The sequence below is a fragment of the Lepidothrix coronata genome, unplaced genomic scaffold, assembly GCF_001604755.1.
Source record: "Lepidothrix coronata isolate B3197 unplaced genomic scaffold, Lepidothrix_coronata-1.0 Scaffold78, whole genome shotgun sequence".
NCBI classification, from domain to species: Eukaryota; Metazoa; Chordata; class Aves; order Passeriformes; family Pipridae; genus Lepidothrix; species Lepidothrix coronata.
Window position 1 is genome coordinate 3,764,487 of NW_016690258.1, and position 23,133 is coordinate 3,787,619.

At 37.3% G+C, this 23,133-nt stretch overlaps 1 protein-coding gene and 1 long non-coding RNA gene across 13 annotated transcripts in view; one reads left to right on the plus strand and one right to left on the minus strand.

Moving 5' to 3' along the window:
- Window positions 1-19,174, plus strand: part of CACNA1D (calcium voltage-gated channel subunit alpha1 D) — a 209,333-nt gene extending 190,159 nt beyond the window's left edge. For 9 of the 12 annotated variants that reach the window (XM_017820002.1, XM_017819993.1, XM_017820003.1 and 6 more), the window contains 8 exons: window positions 6,211-6,327; window positions 7,848-8,212; window positions 8,507-8,533; window positions 9,395-9,544; window positions 11,146-11,315; window positions 14,879-15,000; window positions 15,659-15,979; window positions 16,971-19,174. In XM_017820002.1, the coding sequence (XP_017675491.1) occupies window positions 6,211-6,327; window positions 7,848-8,212; window positions 8,507-8,533; window positions 9,395-9,544; window positions 11,146-11,315; window positions 14,879-15,000; window positions 15,659-15,979; window positions 16,971-17,264 (1,566 nt within the window). In that variant the 3' untranslated portion in view covers window positions 17,265-19,174. The remainder of the gene's footprint in view (window positions 1-6,210; window positions 6,328-7,847; window positions 8,213-8,506; window positions 8,534-9,394; window positions 9,545-11,145; window positions 11,316-14,878; window positions 15,001-15,658; window positions 15,980-16,970) is intronic. The other 3 variants (XM_017820001.1, XM_017819995.1, XM_017819998.1) reach the window with 2 other exon arrangements.
- On the minus strand, window positions 3,202-9,596 carry LOC108499797. Its single transcript, XR_001875655.1, has 3 exons — window positions 9,393-9,596; window positions 7,372-7,549; window positions 3,202-3,496 (listed from the first exon to the last, which is right to left on the minus strand). It is a non-coding gene; the product is annotated as an uncharacterized LOC108499797 (long non-coding RNA).
- Window positions 19,175-23,133: the final 3,959 nt, after the last annotated feature.

Here is a 23,133-nt window from a genome sequence, read left to right on the forward strand (position 1 = left end):
GGGCTAATGAGAAAAGGCTTTCCAGCCATCTGATTCTTCTATTTGTAAAGAACAAGACCAACTGTATTTTCATATTCTTGATTACATCTTCTCTCTATTGCAGACCAGTTGTCAGGCTGCAAAATCCTTAAGCAGATCAGCAGATAAAAGGCAGTGTCACCTGTTCCAATTTGTGTCTGAAGCCATATGAGCAATAAATGCTCTTGTACTTTTGCTGATACCTGTGACTTTCTCTTGGGGTAGTTGACCTAGTTAATTAGTGAAGACCATGGTTCCTAAGGATCTAATAAACCATACAGTGCCAACATTATCTAACCTGGCTTTTCTTATCTACTTTCTCCTGCGAGAAAGGGAGAAAACAACCTGCTATCAGGCTTTACAGTCCCTTCCTAACCGTTGAATGAAGTAGGAGATGAGTCACAGTTTTATAATCCTGCTGATTCTTACAGTTGTTACACTTTTCCTGACTTCAGAGAGTAAACAACCCCTGTGAGAGAGAAGGCACATGCTCCTTGGAACAAAATCCCATGTCTTTTAGTTCTCTGGACAACTGTTAGTCAAGAAATTAATGTTATCTTGCAGTTTTCCCTGTTTCATGAGAATCCAATAGAATTTTTTTAATGCAGATCACTTCTTTGCCTTCCTTTATTCCTCGTGTTCTCAGTAGTGTTTTGTTTGGGTTTTGAAGGTTGGTTTGTTTCATTTTTCACAATAGTTTCATTTAGTACTTTTGAAGATACTGAAGAGAAATCCTGTTACTGTCAAATGGCCTAAGGCACTGTTCTTCCAAGAGAGTTACACTTTTTTTTTTTTTTTAAACTAATCCTTTAGTTATAATCTAGGATAAGCAGTTGGATGCCTTGCTTTTTGCTAAAACTGTTTAAAACATTTACTTCTCATGCTGCTGTCTCTGGAATGACTTACAGGCATTGAGTTGAGTCAGAAAAATAGCACAGAGCTCCCTGCAAAACTAGATTTGCTTTGTGAATACCAGAGCATGCAGCAGGCAGGAATTCCCCTTCTTACCCCACAATAGCTTCATTTGGCATGATTTTTATTCTGTAGAACTGAGGTTTTCCTCAAGGATGTAGCATTTGCTGTTAGCCCAACACAGCTGCTGTTTGGGTACGTGTCAGAGAGGAGGAGGCAGCCCAGAAAGTGAAGTGGGTCTCAGGGGAATGATCATCTGCTCAGACTATTAAGTCAAGAAAATCTTTTTGCTGTGAAGTTTCAAATTCCTCCTCACTCAGAAAAGGACACTTCAAATTATAACCAACAGCATTTTCTCTAAACTTGCATATTGGCACCGAAAACATCTTCAGAACTGCAATAACAATATCTCTGGGAACTCCACTGGCTGTCTTTCGCAGACCCAAGGTTTTCACCTCTTATGAAGGGAAGAAAACAAGTGGCTCTGAAATGACAGATGACCAGTTTGTGTTAGATATCTACTGCCATTTTTGTGATGTTATACATGCTCCTAGGTCACGAGAAAAAAGGTGCCTTTCTTATGCTACTGACTGATACTTATCCAGTGAGAACAAATATATTTTCTGGGTCAGAAAGAGATGTCTTTGTGTAATGATGGAAATTTGTATTGAGCCAAACAGTAGTCACGTTGCTAGTAAAATAAATGTTAAGTGAAGCATGAAGAATTTTAATTACTTTCATCTAGTACTTAGGGGCAATGAATTAGTTCTACACTATTTTTCCTAGGAAAATACTTACTGTATTTTCTGTACTTACTGTATATACTTACTATACTTACTGTACTTACACTGTAAGTAACATTTGCATCTATTTTTCACATTTATTTACAAGTAACACATTTTGTTAATAAACACAAATAAAAGTTAAAAGATATTTCCCCTGCCTCCTACACAAAAGCACTGATTTAGTGAGCTGAACTCGATTTTTGGGATCATGTTTCAGATTAAATTAATTATGCTTTTTTCCCCTTTGCAGATGTTATAACTGATATTAACCCCACAGGAAACATTAACAGAAAAAGGAAAGAAACCCAGCCCTCTAGTAGGCATCAGCTGAGGGGTTAATCTGTAGCTCCAGTTCCACTGAATTGTGCTCCCGTGCTGATGTGGTGTTCACAGGAGGGCTTAGCTCCAAGGCAGTCTGGGTTGGACTGAGAGCAGAGCTTTTGTGTAGTTGTGGAGCAGCACAGTCCGTGTTGGGAGCCGGGCTCTGTGAGGATGAACAGCTCTGGGGAATCACGACTCGACTACTTTGTCTCTTATGTTCACTGCTATAGTGTAGGTCTATCCAGCTATTTCTCTGCACGCCTATTTCCTTATTTTAGTAGTTCTTGTGTTGTATTCTGTTTGTACTAACCTCAGTTTATTTTTGTGTTGTCAGAGTAGCTTTGGGATTTTACGTTCTTTTTAGTTTTCTCTGCTATAAAATAAGCAGATAGTAAAAACGTGTTCATTATCTACAAATGTAATGGTTTATTTGAACATTTTTAGAGTCATAGGCTTTCAGGACTCTGAAACTCTAAAGACCTAAGGATTTAGAATAAATATTTGTGCTTGTTCCAGATCTAGTGAGTTTGTACAGCAATATACATAAATATACATCATATAAGCAAAGCTTACCAGTGTTTTCCATTTCCTGATATCATTGTAAGATGCCTCAGAAGGGGGACCATTGTGTATTTTATGTGACTGGAAATAGTTTAGATGATAATGATTCTTACTATTTAAATAAGGGTATTGTGCTTGCAGTTCTTAATCTAAGCTTAAACTGCATCTGTATGTGGGTTGGACCATACCTCACAATGCTTGTAGACTGAGTTTAGGTACAGGGAAAACAATCTTTTTGTAGTTTCAGTATTTATAAGCATTTAAACATTTTTCTAGAAGTCATGACTCTGGCTTCTTGAATTATACACAGATTTCTTAATGTAAGACATATATCTAAAATGGTGTAACTGTTTTATGCATACTATAGATGTGGAAAAATTGATTTTAAATGTATTTGGCATTTTTTATAAGCAGTCTTTTCAAAATATATAAATGTTTAACTTTAAAATGTTCTGATGTTTTGGTGTGAGGTGCTTTTTAAGCCTCTTAGAGAGTCTCTCTCTCTAAACAACCAATACAGGGATACAGTTATTGGCCATATGACATTTTTTTCTCCCCGAGGGACTCCTGTTTTTGCAGCATTTGAAAGCACATACATGTCATCTCAATGGTGTGTTGGAGAGAGGGGCATCATTCATTGTCTCTTGAGATGCTGTTTAGGACCCAGCACTGGTGTCTCAGTGCCTTGTGCCATTTTGATGACACTGCAGGTGCTGTTGTGCCTCCTGAAGCACAGCTGCACAGAATTACCATCTTCAGTTGAAGTCATCTTGTGCCTTTATGGGAAAGCCTAATTAAAGGCATGCCTGGGTTTCTCATGTAATTATGTTGTTCAGCGCTCTGTGTGTCACTGGTTTGCTAAATAACCACTGGACTGGTTCATCTCATCTTTCTCAAGCCTACAAGGAAAAAATGAAGCAAGGAAGGCATTAAAAATTAAATTTTGGAGAGAGGATGTGTCTGAGCAAGAATTAACTTCTTTTGCCAACTTCTAGTGAAATCTCTAGAATAGAATTAGAGGCAATCAAACACATTAATCTCTTTTCTTCCTTTACTTCAAAGAAACAACAAAATAGAAAAACCTGAGGAGAAAGTACAAATGTTCTCTGGCAGAACAGCATGGATAGTTCAATCATGCAGTTTTGATCAATGTTATCCCTATAGAATTGGTGCCTAAACACGTTTCTGGCATGTGTTATCTGTTCTGTTATAGACTCTTTCATCTTCCAGTGTCTGTGATGAAAACAAAATCTGCTGAAAGGTATAGGGTAAATGCACATAAACATTAACACCCACATGTCATTGCAAGAGGTTTGTTACATGGAAATGAGTATTACTGGAGAGAGATGGGATGATAGAGGCTGCCTGCTTTCTCTTGAGTAAAGGAGAGGTAATTCAGTAAGAAGTAAGCCAGAAGGCAGTTGGAAATGTAATAAAAATTAAATCATTATTCAGTATGTTGCTGTCAAATGTGGCTTTTCTCAGGTCCTAGGCATATATTTGTGGGACTTAGTCACAATTTGGCAGACAGGAATATGAGCTGGTGGTTTTTGTCAGGGTTAAAATTTACAATACTGCTGTCTGAGAGTGTTGTGTTCACAGGAGGGCTTAGCTCCAGGGCAATATGGGTTGGACCCACACAGAGCTTCTGTGTGGTTGTAGGGCAGTGCATTCAGTGTCAGCACTGGGAGATGGGCTCTGTGAGGATGAATAAATCTGGGGACAAGACTTGACTACTGTGTCTCTTGTGTTCACTGCTGTAGCCTAAGTCCATTCAGCTATTTTATTGCACCCTTATTTCCTCATTTTAGTAGTTCTTGCATTGTATTCTGTTCACAAGGTTATTTTACTGTTAAAGTGTCAATGTGGCTTTGAGGTTTTTTGTTCTTTTTAGTTTCCTTTGCTATAAAGTAAGCAGGTAGAGAATGTGAAATGCAAGTGACTATTCTTGCTAATGATCAAAAATAATAGCAATCCTCTGCTAAATAAATAGTACCTTTGCCTCTGCTAAATAAATAGAAGCCTTTGGTCTTCTACTTGAAAATCTGTACCTTAGAGTGTTAATTTTATTTCTCTTTAGAACCTTACAAAATGACAACCATTAGCCACCTTGCTAAGGTTTTGGCTGTGCAAGTAGCGTGAGAAGTGGGAGAAAGCACAATGTGTCCATGAAATGTGTATTGTATATTAACTCGCTAGTAAATGATTTTTAGAGCCTTGTTCAATTATAGTGTAACTCTCAAAGTTCATCCCTGAGGAAGAAAATTTAATTGCCAAATACATGTAGCTAATGTGATCAGTCAGGCACCTTTTTCAGGAGGTGAAATACTAGGATGAGTGAAACCTGCAGAGCAGCCTGTGGTAAATCTACACTGTTGGATTAAAAGTTTTTGGTTCATCCCTTTCCAGGTTCTGATTGCCCACACTGCATAAATGCCTTTTTGCTCCTCATCAAACCAGCTTTTTCTGTTTTGAGTGGGAATCCGACTGTGATGCAGTCGTATGTTCCTGGGAATGTGCGTGAGAACAGCAGGAATGGGACCAAGCCATGTCTGGGGCCCTCCAAGGTCCTTCAGCTCCAGCTGGAGCTCTGAAACACAAACAAAATTCTCTACACATCCTTATGCCATCCCAGGGCAAGTAACATGCAATGGCGATGTTGTGCCATAGAACTATAGCTCTGATGGGCTGGAAAACCTTCAAAAAATGCAGAAAAAGAATCAGGTTTTTAGATAATAATCAAATATTAGGCCAAGTGCTGTGCATTATTTTTAGTAGTGCAAGTGTAATGGTAGTAAAGAGTTAAACAAACACATCTTTGATTTCTTCTGAACCTGACGAGATTAAAAAAAAAGGAGTTGCAAAGAACAAGACTGTGTTTCTTGCTTTGGACCAGAGTTAAAACAGGAAAAATGTCTCCTCTTTGATGCAAGGCAGGCCTGTACAAAAGCCCTGAATTCTTGGCATGGGTGTGAGGTCTGTTTCCTCTCTAATGTGCAGGTCTGTCCTTGACAAGTCTCAGCATTTTCCCTTTTCCTAAGGGTTGCTTGTGGTGGCAGACTTGAGAGGACTGTGAACTGGTGTACACTGAGGTCCATGCTGCTGTAGCTAAATGGTCTTCTGCCCTAAACAAAAATTTTAAATCAAGTATCTGTGTATCAAAGTGCAGTGCAGATGAGCTGGAATTATTTCACTGCTTTCTTTTCCATCTGAGCTCTGCTAAAATTGCTGTTGCTGTAGCAAAAATCTCCTTGTGTTTCCTTTGTGGACACAGGCTGCAAACATTTAATACACATCTCATTGAAATGCATTTTATTACAGTTCTTGCTGATTACTTATACCTTATTATAAGATGAATCCTATTTCTCTAAGGGTCCATAAATATCAGTGGTCTTTTAGTCAGTATCTACACTGTGATAATAAGACATGATCACCTCACCAGGGTTGTACTGGAATATATAAGCCTTTTATTAAACAGTAAAGAAACTTAACGGTAGGATTCATCCTGTGTGGATGTCAGGATACAAAAACTTGCTAACTGTCCTTTAAAATAAATTAAAGAGCGACAAAGAATTTGCATTCCTAATGTATTATGATATTGTCATTGATTTAGGCAGGACTAAGGACACTTCATGATATTGGCCCTGAAATACGCCGAGCTATATCCTGTGACTTGCAAGATGATGAACCAGAGGAAAACAATCCAGAGGAGGAGGAAGATGTTTATAAAGTAATGTCAGAACACAACCACGTGCATTGTTTTATCGTATAATATGAGATTAAAGAATGAGCCTATCCTTGAATATGAAATAATATATATACACCTAAACCCCTCAAATCAGCAAAATATAAATATTTTATAAATAAGTATATTTTATGTATAAATCTATAAAAATGGTATTACCAGGACACTTGCATTTCATCATAAATTTAGGAAGCAGTTCCTGCAGGATGATTCTCCTGCCCCTAGTTCTTTCTCATTAATTCTTATTTTTCCTTAGGCAAATCCTAAGAAAATATATGAACCTTGCCATCTCAAATTTTGATAGTGGCATGATGTAAACTGGAATTGTCTTAACTTCTGCAGTGGTAGATAGGAAGAAGAGAATGAAATTCTGTGCAGCCAAACCACAACAGACACAGAGCTGCATCTTTTAAAATGAATGCCTGGAATTGCATAGAGGACAAATAAATATAAATTATATTTCTAGTTTCTTGTGAAGGATATCAATAAGAATCAGTTATAAAAATGATTAATTTCCCTCTTCTACGCTATTTAGTCCTAATGGTGAACACGTACGGTTGGTGTTATAATCAGAAGCAATCTGCAGACCATTTGTCAGCCAGCAAGAAAACTTAATTTTTCCCAAGCATTTCAGAAGAAGCAGATGTAAAACATGCTTCTGCAGGAATTATATCAGAAACCCCATAGCTTGCTACTGTCCTTTGCAAAAAAGGAGGATGTGGCACTGGAGGCAGCGCCCCAGCTACCATCAGTAGATGCATTTCTCTGCCAACCATCATTACCTCCTGTCTTCTCTAGATTGAGCTTCAAGACAGACTGCTGTCATCCAAGACCCACACCTGGCTAGACAGGGAGGCTACATTATCTGGGTCAGGTGTAAAAGAGAGCTGCATGTCATGGTCATAACTTAGCACTTCATTCTCTCTTTCACCATCCATTACACTCTCAGGGCTGGTAAAGAGTAAACTACTCTTTCTTGTACCTCTGCAAGAAGAAAGAATGGAAGCACTGAAGCTGAATGTTACCTACTTGAGTTATGCTTGCAAGCTGTTGCATGGCACTCCATCCTGTCTGAGTGACGCCTGTTGCAAACCGGTGCTCTGGGAGAACAGGAGAGAATTCCACCAAAGTGTTCTCAAAAACAAAGCAGACACGCCCCTTTCTGAGGAAGTTGGTGCATGTTCATGTATGGGAATCTAGGTTTCTCCTGTGTAATAAAATGTGGAGAAAGCTGGATGTGTCACATTTAGTTGTATGGAAAAGAATAATGATCGCGGCATAATGTCGATTTGACTCGGAAATACAATAATGTCATTATCACAATCACATCTGTGTCACTTCAGGAGATCCCATCTGAAGCATCATGAAACTAGAAAGAAAAATCACAGATTATTTGAATTGCTACTTTTGTATGCATGTAGGAGAGAAAAGTAAGTTGTCGCTGTCAAAAATATGTTCTGTTAAGGTATCTGATATAATTTTTTCTTTCTCTTCTCCTGAAACAGAGGAATGGTGCCCTCTTTGGCAACCACATAAACCATATTAGCAGTGACAGACGAGACTCATTTCAACAGATCAACACCACACACCGTCCCTTACATGTTCAGCGGCCTTCATTTCCACCTGCAAGTGATACTGAGAAAAATATCTATCATCAGGCAGGAAACTCTGTATACCACAATCATCATCATCACAACTCGGTAGGAAAGCATGTTCCAAACTCAACAAATGCCAATCTCAATAATGCCAACGTGTCCAAACATCATGGAAAACACGCAAGTTTTGGAAATCGTGAGCACAGATCTGAGAACAGTTACCGTTCACACTCCAGAACTGATCACGAGAAGCGCAGACGGCCAAGCAGTAGGAGGTAAACTCACAAATTCCTGTTTGCTTTTAAATAAATTTATGAATACACTATAAGAAACTTATGCCAGGTGAAATTAATTTGACACTTCATTTCTGTTGCCTAATGATGTATGAGATGTATTTAAAATCTAACTCCGATGTATGGAATATAGATAATTTTAATAAGGTTTGAAAGTAACAGTTCTCCTTAAAGTGAAGTTATCAGTTACAGCACAGACATTGTAATTACCGAAGAATTTCTCTTCATGACTTGTTTTTAAAATACCTTTCTCATTTTCATGGCTTACCTGGATAGAACACGCTACTATGAAACATATATTAGGTGAGTTGATATTTTTCTGACATAATCAAAGGGGGAAAAGTAATTTTTCTCCTTTCCTTTTTCTCCTTTTGCTTTTCTAAATTAACTGTATGACAATGCATATGATTAATAAATTAAGTGACAATTTCTAAGTCAAATTTTCCACTGCCTGTTCAAAAAAGGATAAACTTCTGGTCAAGTCCAAAGTTGTTCAAGTCCTTTTAAAAGTCCAGGCAGGTCTCTGCAGTTTTCAGCATGGTTAAGGATCACACCTGATGATGGCCCTTGTTAAAAATTGACTTGCAAAGACTGGAAAATCGCTGGTGTTAGCTTTGATAAATTTTAATGTGTACAGTTCCATTTACAGGGGACCCAAAATCTTTCCTGATCTTATGCCTTAATGTTTTCCAAGACAACCTTTTAGAACAGGATCTGTTTTTTTAGTTGAAGTACATAAATGGACATCCAGTGCTGGTTTTAATGTCTAGAGTTGCATATCCATTTCAGATTTTTCTTGGAAGACCTCACTGAGAACTCGTTAATATTTGAGCCATTTCACAATCTTCAGACATTTAAGAGAGGTTGTGCTTCTTCAAATGACTGTGTGTTTTGCAAAAATGTCTTAAACATATTTGACTTCCCTGAGCATCCCCTTCCCTGTTTGTATCATAAGGAAATAAAGGGAGATAATCTTTAAGAAACAGATACATTATTCATGTTCTGAACTGTACTACTCTGCACTACTGTGACACCACCTTCTGAACTAGAGAGTTCTTAATGATTCTTTTTCATTTGGAAGCACATTAAAAGAACTGTGTGTAAAATAAAAAATATACAATTGATATAAATAGAAGAAAATAAGTATTTGTTTGCTACTTACAGATCTGACACTGGTGATGGGCGTCGACCTACTATTTGCCGTGAAGAACATGAAGTCCAAGACTATTGCAATGATGATCATTATTTGGGAGAGCAGGAATATTTCAGTGGAGAAGAATATTATGAAGATGACAGTATGTTGTCAGGAAACAGGTGAGGATCTATTTTAAACTAGGAAAAATATTTCAATAAATTAGATACCCTTAGAGGCTTCCCTTAGCACGCTCACACTTAAAACTCTCTAATGAAGTTAATATTCCACAACTGCTGGCAAGTAAAATGAGTAAGTAGGAATAGAGAGTGTACAAAAGATCTTTTGTGTTTGGCATCATGTGCTGACTCCAGCAAAACTTCTGTACCAAATTCAAAGGAAGGACAAAGTTCCTTTGAACTGATTATCAACTTGGTAGTGTATTTAACTCCTATGATTTTTGCATTCAATATTTTAATTTCAGGTTTAAGAAGAAAAGGCATTTATTTAATTTTGCTAAATTTAAGCTATTCTCTGCAATTTTATTTCCTATGCTTTCTTTGGAAATGGACTGGAGAGAGTTTTTCTAACTTTAGGACGGGCTCCCAAGTTAGTTCAGCTTTGAGCATTGCCAAATTTGATTTGAGCACTGTGCTGTTGGCTTCAGGCAGCAATGGCTTCAGCAACAGGGCAGGTCCTGACTTTGCACTGGGACTACTCCTGTCTGTAAATAACAGGCTTCCCGTTGTTCAGGCAGTGTTTGGGTGGAAGTTCTGATATTCCTGTGGTAGTAGTTTTTAAAATATAAGATCGTTCCAGTGTTTTCTGTCAAGGAACAGAACCTGTATTTGGTAATACTGAAGGACTTTCTATTTAAAAGAAAAATAAATGCACCTTTTCCTCAAATATCTTGTGATTTATTTTTTAATTTTGTAATATCCATCTTCCCCTTATGTTGTAAAAAGACATATGCATTTACAAGAATGTATTTCTCTTCCTTAAAATAACTGTGTTTCCCTTCTGCTGGATACATTCAATACCAAAAATAACCTCTACTTCCGTTGATAATTTTTTTTGTTTTGAAGTCCATCCTAGAAGTAGAGGAATTTATTACCATTTTGTCTTACATCCATAAGTGCATATGCACAAGTGCCAGACGTGTTTAATTCTTCTTCTCCTCCTATACTGATTGTCTTCACCATCTGAATTCTGGCAAGATTGGCACCCTAATCTGCATCTTGCTGGTTTGCATAAAAGCTAGGATTTGCATGACAGCTAAATTTTGCGGAATTCTCAGGTCACTAATTTTTTTTATATGATAGAGTCAAATAACACCCTTCCAAGATGTGATTTTAAATGACAAGTATCCAGACTGTAAAAGGCTTAAATCCGTTCTCTGAGTATCTGTGCTCCCACACATTACTCAGGCTTCACAAGAGAGGATGGCAGCAGTAGAACAGAGTATTTATTTTATTTTTTTAAGCAGTGTGCAACTGAGGTCTTACATTTTAGCCTGTGCTGGTAAGAAGAAATTGATTGAAAATATAATTTGATAAAAATTTCACCTGAGAACTGACTGTGTAACGGTACTGGTACAAAGGTGTATGCCTACTATCTCAAAATCCTACAGAAACTGGCTTTTAAAATTGACTGGTACAATTATATAACATAGTATTTAATTATCTTGCTGGAGAAAGAATAGACTTGAAAATCTTCTACAAGAAAACTAATAGATCAATTTACAGATACTCACTAAAATAACATTTTCTTTCTTTTATTTTAGGTGCAGGCATATATATGATTACCACTGTAGATATCACTGCCATGACTCAGATTTTGAGAGACCAAAAGGTTACCATCACCCACATGGTTTTTTTGAGGAAGATGATTCACAGATCTGCTATGATACAAAAAGATCTCCTAGGAGACGGCTGCTACCTCCAACACCACCACGTGAGTACATTAAGAACAATTTGTTTGCAAATCTAGAATTCTTTAAATACATTCAGACATGTTCCGGTTTAAAAAGGCTTGTTTTCAGCTTGGATTTCAAACATGACATTTCTTGATTGCTTTTGCCAGTGCAATGTTGTGTCTGGCAGAAATATTTGTCCATCCTGAGAGACTCGCCAGAGAATCTGTGGATCGTAGCTTACAAGTCAGTCTTTCTAGTCTTTCTAGTATTTCTCACTCATCCAATAACGTAAAAATAACCAGTGTCATTACTAGTTTTAACTTGGTTTGATAAATGAAGAAAGAGCAAGGTGGTATGCAGCAGTAGTTTGCTTTGAAACTGAGCAGGGGGTTTCAGTCCATGTGCCCTTTACTCACACCTACAGATGTGCAACACTGCTGTCGATCAGTGCCAGTCTCTCTAGTGATTCTAGGATAATTTTCAGGGAAGAGAGAACACAGAGTGAGCTTTGTTTTGGCTTTTCCTTTCCTCACTTTTGAAGTGCCTTTAGTTTTTTAACATGCTTCACAAGTTGCTGTGAAAAATAAGTGTTATGCTGAGCTAAGCATCTTATTTCAGATTCACATTGGTATTTTATTCTGTCATCTCAGGAACAATGCTTAATATTCTGTGTTTCTTCTGAGGGAGAAAATATTTCAGTTTATAGATTGAGTTAGCATTGTCAACAGATATGTTAACCTATTTCTTTAATTTTCATTTATTCTCTTCCTTAGATCTTTCCCTTGGTTTCTCCTTATCTCAAGAACAATATTGCTTTATCTGCATTTCTGCAAGCTGTCATGCTTCTTATCTTGTCTTTCTCTCTTTGTATGTTCCAGGCCATGCTGCAGAGATCAGCAATGCTAATCCTCTGCTGAAACTAGACATAAACTCAAACCTCTTGGACTTTTGGTCTTTGACCTCTGACACTTCATAGAGAGGAAGTACAAAAGTGCAAAAGAAACCTCTTTTTAGGGCTCTTTCTTGTTGGTGCAGGAGAAATAACACTCAGCTCTGTGCAGCCCCGTAGTGTCCCTATGGACACTCTTACACAGTGTGGGCTGCCCAGCCGGGTCTGTCACATGTCTCTGGGTGATGCATCTAACCAGTGCCATCCAGGCAAGACAACGCAGGATTGTTTCTAGAAGTCTCCACATTTTATTTGTTCTAAAGTGGAGAGTTGTCTGCCATTCTGATGATGGTAGGAGCCAGAGCCACAGTCCAGTTGTCTGTGGAAGGATGACTGCAAGGACCCCGTGAGTGGGAAAATGAGTTTCAGTCCTTTCCCGTTTCAGACACCTTAAAGGAAATGCAGGTATAGATTTAAAAACTAACAGTGTCTCAGAGACAAGTGTGGTGAGATCATTATGTATCTGAGGCACAGTCTCAGACTGTTCAAAGATACAGAAAGGTGTAGTAAAGGGCAGCAGCAAAATATGTTATCATATAATAAATCATCAGCAATACTGTCAGTGTTGGATCCACAGTTTTGGCACTCAACTCCTTATGAAAAGACTGGTAATGCTCTTTGCTTCTTGGCATTCTGACCTTAAGGGGCACAGATGGAAAAAGCAAAAAGAATGAGGCTGGTACTATAGAGAGTAAATAACTCAGATGAACAGTAGTGAAATGTCCAGAAAGCTGGTAGCTGTCTTCCAGTAGAAGAAGGAAAAGACTTCAGACAAAGGAGAGACTGTGAAAGGAGACCCCTGTACATCTTCCAACAAGATTTTATGATAGCAGAGGAATTTTAAGACAAAAAAATAGATGCAAGAGAACAACCTTATAAAAATTCTCTTGGGTCTGCCCTTGAAAGTATTGTGAGGGAAGGGTTGAAGGCTTCCTCTAACTGCAGTCTTTGGCATTCATTTAACTTTTCTGATAAGGTTTTAATGATGGTGTTGAGCAGACATTTCTTTAGAGGAAGTTGCACTTTTTATCTCTCCTACAGGAGATAAGATAAACGTACTAGATAAGAGGGTATTTGATATCCTAGGATAAGAGGACCTAGTTCTGATCTAAGTTGCATAAGGGTCCCATAGGAAGTCCTTTGATTCACCAATATAAGAAGAGGATGGTCAGGCCCCCTGTCATAACCATTTATTTAATATTCAGGAACACAGTTGAGAAATTTTAGAGGCTTGGTATCTGAGCAGATTTTAAAAGAAGCTCAAACCTATTGTTTTTAACTAGGATATGGCCTCTTTGGGCTTTTTTGGGCTTTATATCCTCTCATAAAAAAAGAAAGAAAAAAGAAAAAAAGGGATCTGCAGCATTGCACTAAACAGTTTCTGCTGGCATCTGGATTCAGTCCACGTTGACATAACATACAGTGCCTTGGCTGAGAACTGCAGTGAATTGAGCTCCATATCAAGCTTTAGAGATGTTTTTATACCAAACTCACCACCAAAGTGTTTGAGCAGTTTCCAGAAGTGTACTGAGAAATTATTGAGTTGTTCCTACAGACTCTTTTCTGTAGAGAAGCATGTGCAAAGAAGTGTCTTGTTTTGGATGAAGGGACTTTTTGGATTGCTTATTTGTTTTGCTATTGGGACATTTAGCATGTTAAGATCAGGAGCTAAGGCTTACATTCCTGTATTTGAATTTACCATACAGACAATGGAAAGAGACAAAGTTTGCATTAAGTGGACTGAATCACCTCCTGCAGGTGCTTGTTTTAGGCCAATAGCTCTTTAAAGAACCTTGATTGTTAGTATCCAGCATTAAGTCTCTATAGCACTTAACTCTGTTTTTTCACAAAATTCTTGGTGTTGGAAAAAGATACCAAGAATAGTTTCAATTAGTTTCAAGAAGCACAGTTTTGTATCATTTCTTGGTACAATCAGGTTCTTTCCAGTTTTCCACTATGATGCTTACAGCTGTGAGGATGTATCTGGATTTCAGCTGCTGTTCAGCATCCAGGCTTTCTTCACACTGAAACTTCCCAGTGTTCTGCAGGTTTTCACCAAGACCAGCTGAAACATTTCCACATCAATTCAGATTTCTACTTTTTCCTTTTTAGCATTCACATGAATTACAGTGTACGTGACAGCTGAGACCAGGGCTGGTCATTGTCCTGAGTAACAGAATAAATAGTAGGAATTGACAACATGAGTCAGCTTTGGCTTGGACATGACTTTTCATATTGCACATGGCTTCCAAGGAACTGGGGATTTGGTATTTGCTTTGGGAAGTCTGGTTCATTAGAATCAAGAGTTTGAAACGATGGGGAAGAAAGAAGAAACTCACAGCAGTTTATGGCAAACCTCTGCAGTTGGGTGTCTGAACCAGTCAGGTGCATCACAAAAGCTTGTTCTGTGAAACAGCTGCCTCAAATTCTGTTATGTTGGGCTGCTTGGATGATTTCTACCTGAGACTGCTTTTGCTCATTTGGTGAATCTATAATCTTATAACCTGCTGCTTGCTTCTGTTAGCACAAGTTGTTTCTGACTGGGGGATCTGTTTTTGTTTGTGTAATAGTTGACTCACAGTGGAATTCTAGAAATAATAGACTTTGAGCAAAAATATTTTATGTTCCTAATGAATTATGGTTTCCCTGTAGCACACAGAAGATCTTCCTTTAACTTCGAATGCCTCCGCCGACAAAGTAGCCAAGATGAGATACCACTCTCTCCTAATTTTCACCATCGCACTGCTTTACCACTCCATTTAATGCAACAGCAGGTAAACACAAACTCTGACTTAACTAATAATAAATTAGATCTTTCCAGCTTCTGTGTTGTACTTCTGACTTTCACTGTTGTTTGAAACAATACAAAGTGTATTGGGGTGTTTGCTGTGAGTGACTTCTAGGCCAAGTGTAGGCTTTTAGTAGAACACTGAGCTTGTACAAAACATTGAGAATGAGGAGCTTGTCCCTTTGACTCTTGAAATACCCACAAAGAGTGGGGATGCCCTAAAGAATTCTGACCAGGACTGCATGATACAGCAGCTGTTTATTAATCTTTGCCTATATGGTTAGTCAACTCCATTTGTGTGAGAATTTGCAAGTACCGCATACACATCATCTGGGGCTCAGTGCCTGGCTTGGATAATGCTGACAGCTTCCTACCCTGTCCCTGCAGGACAGAAGGAATGTTTCTATACTTTGCTTCCTTGAATATATTGCATAAGCAAAAAGATTTTGTGATATGCATAAAATGGAAAAAAATACCACTTTATCCTGTCAGTTTACAAATTTCAGTGCTGTTCCACACTACACATCAGAAAATGTTAATTTTGCAAAGCTGCTGCCTGAAAAATTGAACCAGATGCTGAAGTGAGAAATGGGTATGACTGAGCATTTGAAATCACTAATTTCTCACATTCTTCCCCTTACCAGGTCATGGCTGTTGCGGGTCTGGATTCCAGCAAAGCTCATAAACACTCACCAAGCCGTTCAACGCGTTCCTGGGCTACCCCACCTGCCACCCCTCCCAACAGGGACCGCACTCCGTATTACACCCCTCTGATCCAGGTGGACAGGGCTGATTCCACAGAGCACATGAATGGCAGCCTGCCTTCCCTGCACAGGAGCTCTTGGTACACGGATGACCCCGACATTTCCTACCGGACATTTACACCAGCCAATTTGACTGTCCCCAATGACTTTAGGCATAAACACAGTGACAAGCAGAGGAGCGCAGACAGTCTGGTAGAGGCGGTGAGTATTGCAGCAACCTCTGAAGTGGCCAGGAGAGTCTGTATGTTCAGTTTTTGTGTTGACTTTAAAAAGCATATCGTTTGGTTCACCATAGCTCTCTGAAAATGTGGTATTTTCAGTTTCATAGCCATCAGCTGGCTTTAAGTAAAGAGTGGAACTTTTTGAGCTGTGTAGTAAAGGATTTCTGCTGAATCCAAATCTTAACATCAGTGAGGTGGTAATCCGAGAACTGAAGATATTTCAGCATTTTGAAATCTAAGTTTTCTGGATGAGGATCAGTTCTGAAGTATCCCTCCACAAGGGCAATAAGGAAGAAATGATGCATATGCCTGTTTTCTTCATTGTTTCTGTAGAAATATATCACCATTTTTGCAATAATCTGAATAAAACATCGAAAACTCTATGAATCAGTGTGCTAAGTGCAGAGGGGTGGATAACAAGTACAAGGATTGATTTGTAGGTGTACTAAAGAATGTTAGGAATTTAGTTTAATATTAAAAAAGATGCGAAGATAAAGAGTGTACAGCATTTCTGAATCATAATTACTGTTGTTGCTTCTATCTATCACTTCCTTTCCATTGCTATGAGCTAAACAATACGTTTTGTTACTTGTTTTAGCACATGGGAATTCAACATCTTTTTTCCATGAACTCTAAAGTACTGAGAACATGCAAAAATCTGTATTTCAGGCGGTTGTTCTAATTGCACCATCTGAGCTATATGAACTGTGCCAGCCTGATGATTCACGTTTATCAAAGACTACTACCAAATTTCTAAAGAGAAGCGTCAGATGTGCTGCAAAATCAGTTGCACTATCACATACCTCAAAGGGTGGTTTAATTGTGCTTTACACAGGCAGTTTTGCTGGGGGTTGCTGTAGTGGTTCAGCATGGAGTTTCTAGTGTTTTCCACAAACAAGAAACTTTGTTATGGTCTGTCTGTTCTTCTCTGGTTCCATTGTGTATCTCACTCTCTCCCCTTCATCTGCCAGGTACTTATATCCGAAGGCCTAGGAAGGTATGCAAAGGACCCTAAATTTGTTTCTGCTACGAAACACGAGATTGCTGACGCATGTGACATGACTATTGATGAGATGGAAAGCGCAGCAAGTAATCTTCTCAATGGAAATATTAGCAATGGGACCAATGGGGATATGTTTCCAATTTTAAGCAGACAAGATTATGAACTTCAAGATTTTGGTCCTGGCTACAGTGACGAAGAACCGGAAACGGGACGATATGAAGAAGACTTAGCTGATGAAATGATATGCATTACAAGTTTATAGTATTTAGCAAGGAAAATGATTCTAATAACAGAAAAAGTGCCTCATAGTTTAAAGATGCTAGGCACTAGCTGGAGTGAATAACCAATCAAAGTTTTGTACGAGTGATGTCACACCTCAAGGAAGCCATAACTAATAAATTTATTAACTCCAGGTTGCCGAAATATGATCAGAGCTGCAGTTTGTCGAGTCTCCTCCCGCAGAGCCTTCAGTTCCTCTGCAGGAATAAGGTTATTTTGAAACCAAGCAGATTGTGACAATCAGTTTTTTGAGGGCTAGAGCAGGATTCTGAGGTGTAATATCTTGCCTGTCTTTCAACCTTGTGCTGCTGTCCTTCATAGTAGAGCAGGATTCTGTCAGTGAAAATGTCTGTATAGGTCTGGCACAAAATTGTGCGGGAAACAGCAACATGAGATGAGTGATGACAACAAATAATGTCATTACCTCAGTGCTCAATACCATATCAGCTACCCGTTGCATATCCATTCTAACATTGTTTTCGAACTTGCCTCCTGATTTCTTTTCTTAATGCTGTTCTAAAATGCAGTTTGTCATGCTCTACCTGTTAGAGATCTTTGGAAAAAGAAGTTATATAAAGAATAATCTGTCATATGTAACATCAGTTTACATAGGAAAATATCATTCAGATAGTCTGTTTTATGACTATCACGTTAAGGGCAAAATATACTGGAATAATTGCATTCTTACTAATGCACTTGCAACCAGGTTATAGTAGAATTAGATAAGATAGTTTGCTAAAAATTATATAGTAGAAAATATTGTAAATTAATTGTAATATACAATGATTTGTATTTGTAAAGAGATGTTCTATATTTTGTAATTATTGTACCGTAATTGAACTGCAGCAATATTTATGGACCCTAATTATTGTAACTCTCCACAGAATTCTAGATAGAAGTATTTTTACTTGGAATATATAGATCTATAGCATAAATATTTAAATAGAGCCACCTCTCAGTGTAAATCTCTTTTTGGGATAAAGTGTCAAGTTTGAACTTGGCAACAGAACAGATTTTTTTTTTTTTAATAATTGAGTCAAAAGAATCTCTCTGCATAAGGGATGCACCATTGACTACTTACAGTCTTATACTTGGAAAGGTAAAAGATTTAAAGTTATTTCAACTTTTTTGACTGAAAAATAAGCTCTAATTTTATTTTTGTATTAATCCCACGCAAAAAAAATTAACAACTTGGCAAGTTCTGCCAAGATATGGCCATGAGACAATTAGTTTTGACTAAGTGTAATACCTACATACCCTAATTTGGCACAGTAAGCATCTTGGGCAGAAAATACTTCACAGGGAAATGAAAATGCTTTACTTCAGTATTACATTGTCTGCTTGTAAAGAAAAGAAATATGATAAAATGATTCTACACAGAACCAAAAACCTTGATATACAAAGTATACTATTTTATTGCCTCTACCCTTCTGTTGTTCTGTGTGTACTATTTCAAAGATTTATTTTTATGCAATCAAGAGAGGGCTTCGATATTGTTCACAATGCAGTAAAACCCTGAAATGACTTTGAGGCTGAAATGACCTTGGAGGATAATTAAAACACACTGAAAGCTACTGTCTATTTTGTTAGCACTGGATAACAATGACTTGTTCTAACAAGTTATCTTATCAGGTTTTACCTGTAGTTCATATGCTAGATAGCAATCCAGTTCACATTTTTACAAATGTGATGTTTAAAACATGTCAATAAGCATTTTGTACATAATGACAGTTTCCTATGAATAGCTTACAGACTTCCTCTGAAATCATTCTTATTTCAAATGCCAGGATAAGAACTTAAAGGTTTGTAAATTATTTCTTGACCTACATCATTTTGTATTAAAACAAATGCAAAATGTTCTTCAAAATAAAACTGTGTAATAATTTTATTATACTTGGGTGTCCTTTTGCTAATATTTTTTTCACCAAGAAGCTCCAGTGGTTAAATTCTGTTTGCATTGTTTGAAGAATGGGAGGGAATGTGTGGAATATAGTATCAGTCTATAGTATCAGAGCATGCACGTCTTTTACGAATGGTTGCTGTTAACCAGAAAGAAAAAAAGCAACTAGAGTAATCATATAAAAAAAGGGATTATTACTTCCCTAGATACAGATCTATGGAAACCATTAGGGAAATTTTATTTTAATCCCCTAAAACATCTATATTTTTCTTGCTATCTGCTGGGAAGTGCTTGTGTAGGTTACTCAGCTGTAGTCACTTGTTGCATTTTCCCAGCTTACAGAAAAAAACTCCAGGAAACCAAAATGGAGCTTTCTGGATTTGGTATCTTGTGAAATAACAATGAGTAGTTTTCTAAGTTCCACCTACTGTGGTATACCCACTTCTGAAAACCACCTGTAAGGCAACAGAAGTTAAACATTAAAAAAAATAAATAAAATCCTAGACTTTTTTTTTGTTGAGCATGGACCTCTGATAGCGCGTCAGATTTGGCAGAATGAACTGAAAGATGGGGTTTTTTTAATTAATGATTTGTCCAAGGAAACAGAAAACAATATACCTCACTGTATTTTCTTGCTGTTAGTCCTTAGCCTTTAATAGTCTTGATGAGAGACTATTTAGGGCAGATAAGCTATTTTATGAGAAAACTGCTTGCAAAAACAAACAAGGAAGGAAATTTAGTTTCAAACCATGTTCTGTGTAGTTAATGGTTAGGAGAGAACATATGTATGGATACGTAGAATACCTGTTCAATTTTACTACAGAATTCCATGGAAAAAAGTAATCAATATATGCACAATTATATGGTTAGTGGCACTCTTAAAATACTGCCAATCATATTAATTATTCAATACAGAAAAACTAGAAGTTCTTTCAACAATTAGAGCATATTTTAAGTCTCCAGATTGGTTTATGTGTGTTTGTAATGACAGAAAACATTAGTAAAGAATTAGACATTGTGAAGTCTTTTACAGTGAAGTAAATTCACTGAAAAAGTGAATCTACAAAATATATTCATATTTGAACACTGGGGGTTTTTTTGGAGCTTGGATGACAGAAGAATTGAGACTGAAGTTACAATACTGTGATAAGATATCATGTGTTCTCCCTACAATAACTCTTCATTTTAACTATAATATAAAAAGTATAGATTCTTTAATTATTTATTAAAATTTTCATGTTTATTGTATAGAAAATGCATATTCCAAGCCCAGTTTACAGTTATCCAGTATTTATACAGCTGCCTCATTTGGTTGCAGATTAACTGAAATCAGACACTTGGAAAGGATTTTAAGTTGCTGAAACATCAGAAGTTCTGGTGTACAAAACCTTACATAAATTAAATATAATGCAGGTTTACAAATACTGCTATTTTCTGCTGCTTTTAAAAGCACTTGTCATACTAAAGGAACTTGAACTGAAATGTGTGTACAAAAGATGTGGTTTTGGTCACTTTTCTTTTTTAATCTCACTGTCCCCAGTCAGAGACCTCCAACTGTCTGAAGCATCTGCAGCAAGGTATTCCCATGGAAATGCTGATGTTCTCACTTGTAGAACCGCTGCTGGTTCAAGCTGTGCTGGCAGGTCTAGTAACTTCCAAATTCTTACATCAAACAGCTTTTACAGTTAACTGGTTTTGAATACATAAATAGAAATATGTATAGAAAAATTAATGTCTCGGTAGAATTGGGAATAATCACACTATATTATTCTGTTAAATAAGTAAAACTCTGGAATTATCAGCCTGTGTTCTGCAATTCAGTAAGGTGTAAAAGATGGTTAATATTAGCTGGCAGACTGCCAGTGCTCCACAGGGCATGTTAGAATATCTTGAACATGTTCTAAGCATGATTTGACTGCTAGAAGTCAGAACAATTTTACCAGGAATTCAATATCAGCAGCCAGATATCAGCAAGAGAAACTAATGGTAAGATTGGTGTTACCTAAAGATTTCCCCAGAGCAACAAAAGCTTTCAGCCAATTCTCTAGCACTGCATCAGAGGAATGTCATGAAGGAGCCTCAGCATTTTACAGCAGTGAGGCTGGAATTAATAACTGCAGTTCACAGCAATGAAAATATCTAAGTGTTTAGAAAGGGAGGAATCTGCAAGGTGTCTATGGGTGCAAGAAAAGATTATGTTTCAGAAGAAATGCCTGATAATATTTGATTACTCAGTGCAGCGGTGTGTACCTGAACTAAGACACACAGTTTGGCATGGATACCTTGCTATTTACTCATATTTTTAGGGCTTGACATAATGGCAGAGGATAGGTCTGTGTGTGTTCAGTGATAAGTTATGTAAGCCAGTGGCTAGTTAATCCTCTGCAGTTGCATAATAACAGTTCCCATTTTGCATGCCTAGAGTGGAAACTCCTGTTGTAAATCTGCAAATGCAGGAACTTCAGCTTTCCATCTTACCAAATTGCTTCCCCTCTCAGCTGCACAGGACTGTGGTTAAGTCTCACCTGTTTATACTACTCTGAGTGTGCTAATTGTGTTCCAAATGACACTAAGACACTTACTGAATACCTTTAAAGGAAAATCTCAGAAGCACAGGTGCTGAATAAAAATGATTTGCCATTAAAAGGTACAGAATACGCAGTCCCTGCTTCTCCCAAACACACATTGGCATCAGATCAATCGTGTCTTTCAGCTAATCAATCACCTATGACTTGAAATATTCCTGTTCTTCCCCTCATTTCAAAAGAAGGCATCACATACATAGAGAAGGTTTACCTGCCTCTTTTTGGAGCAGAGTTCACCGCCGTCATCTTCCATTTTCAGTGGTTTTGTTTGTCTTTATGCAGACATTCAAGTGAATCAAGTCCTTTCCCTCAGTTAACAGCAGGGCTTCCAATCACTGCCTTCCAGCGAGCAGCACCAGGTACAAATATCTGCCTTAAACATCTGCAGTTGTCCCTCTAGCCAATGTCTGAGTCAGCAAGGTTTTTTACAATCTGTTCAAACGGTGTCAAATTCCATTTTTTTTTCTGAAAAAGTTTATTGTGTTTGCCACCAAACTTAGGCTACAGACGCTTTTACTTTATAATTTGACAGCTGCTTAGTCAGAAGTTATTTTGCAATACTTAATAAATACAAACTAATCAATGGATTCAATTTCATTCAGTAAGTTGTTCCCTTAGGTTTGTTTTTTTAAAAATCAGTACTTGAAAGTTAGATTGACACAGAAAACAGCCATGAAAGATCACGTATCTTAATTTACACATTTGAAGATAATAAAATTAAGATTTAAGTCCTAACTAAAATGGATTCACTGACTAAAATCTATGTCTTCTAATTTAAAAAGATCTCTTCCCATATTATCAGCTTATGCAGTTATTTTGAATAACATTTCATTTTAAATGTAGTTTGGCTGTAATTTTTAAAATTAAATTTGATTGATAGCAAGGCACTATTCACAATATTTGTTGAGAAATATCTTTTGCAAACAATCATCTTAGAGCTAAGACCAGTAACTTTAAGGATGTTACAGGAAGTGCAGATCTGTTACTATCCCAAATGATAAAGTGGTACAACTAAATCAGCTTAAATTGTGAATAGAATTCTAAGCTCCTTGTGGAAAAAAAAAACAAACACACAAACAAACAAGGAGAAATTCCAGTTTTCTGTTACATTTTTATAAATATTTTTATAAATATTAGCTCCAGCTCTGTATTTTTTTAAAGAATAAGCTTCTGATATATGCAATGTATGTCTTCTTCCTGAATACTATACAGCTAAGACTGCTGAGTATAATGAAATCTCACCTTCAGTGTGAATTTGTAAACCATGTGTTCCTCTCACAGACACAGCATTTAACAAACTCTGAGCAGGTTCCTCTCTTTGCTATGAATTCTGATACAAACTACTTTGGCTTGTGAGTATGAAATTG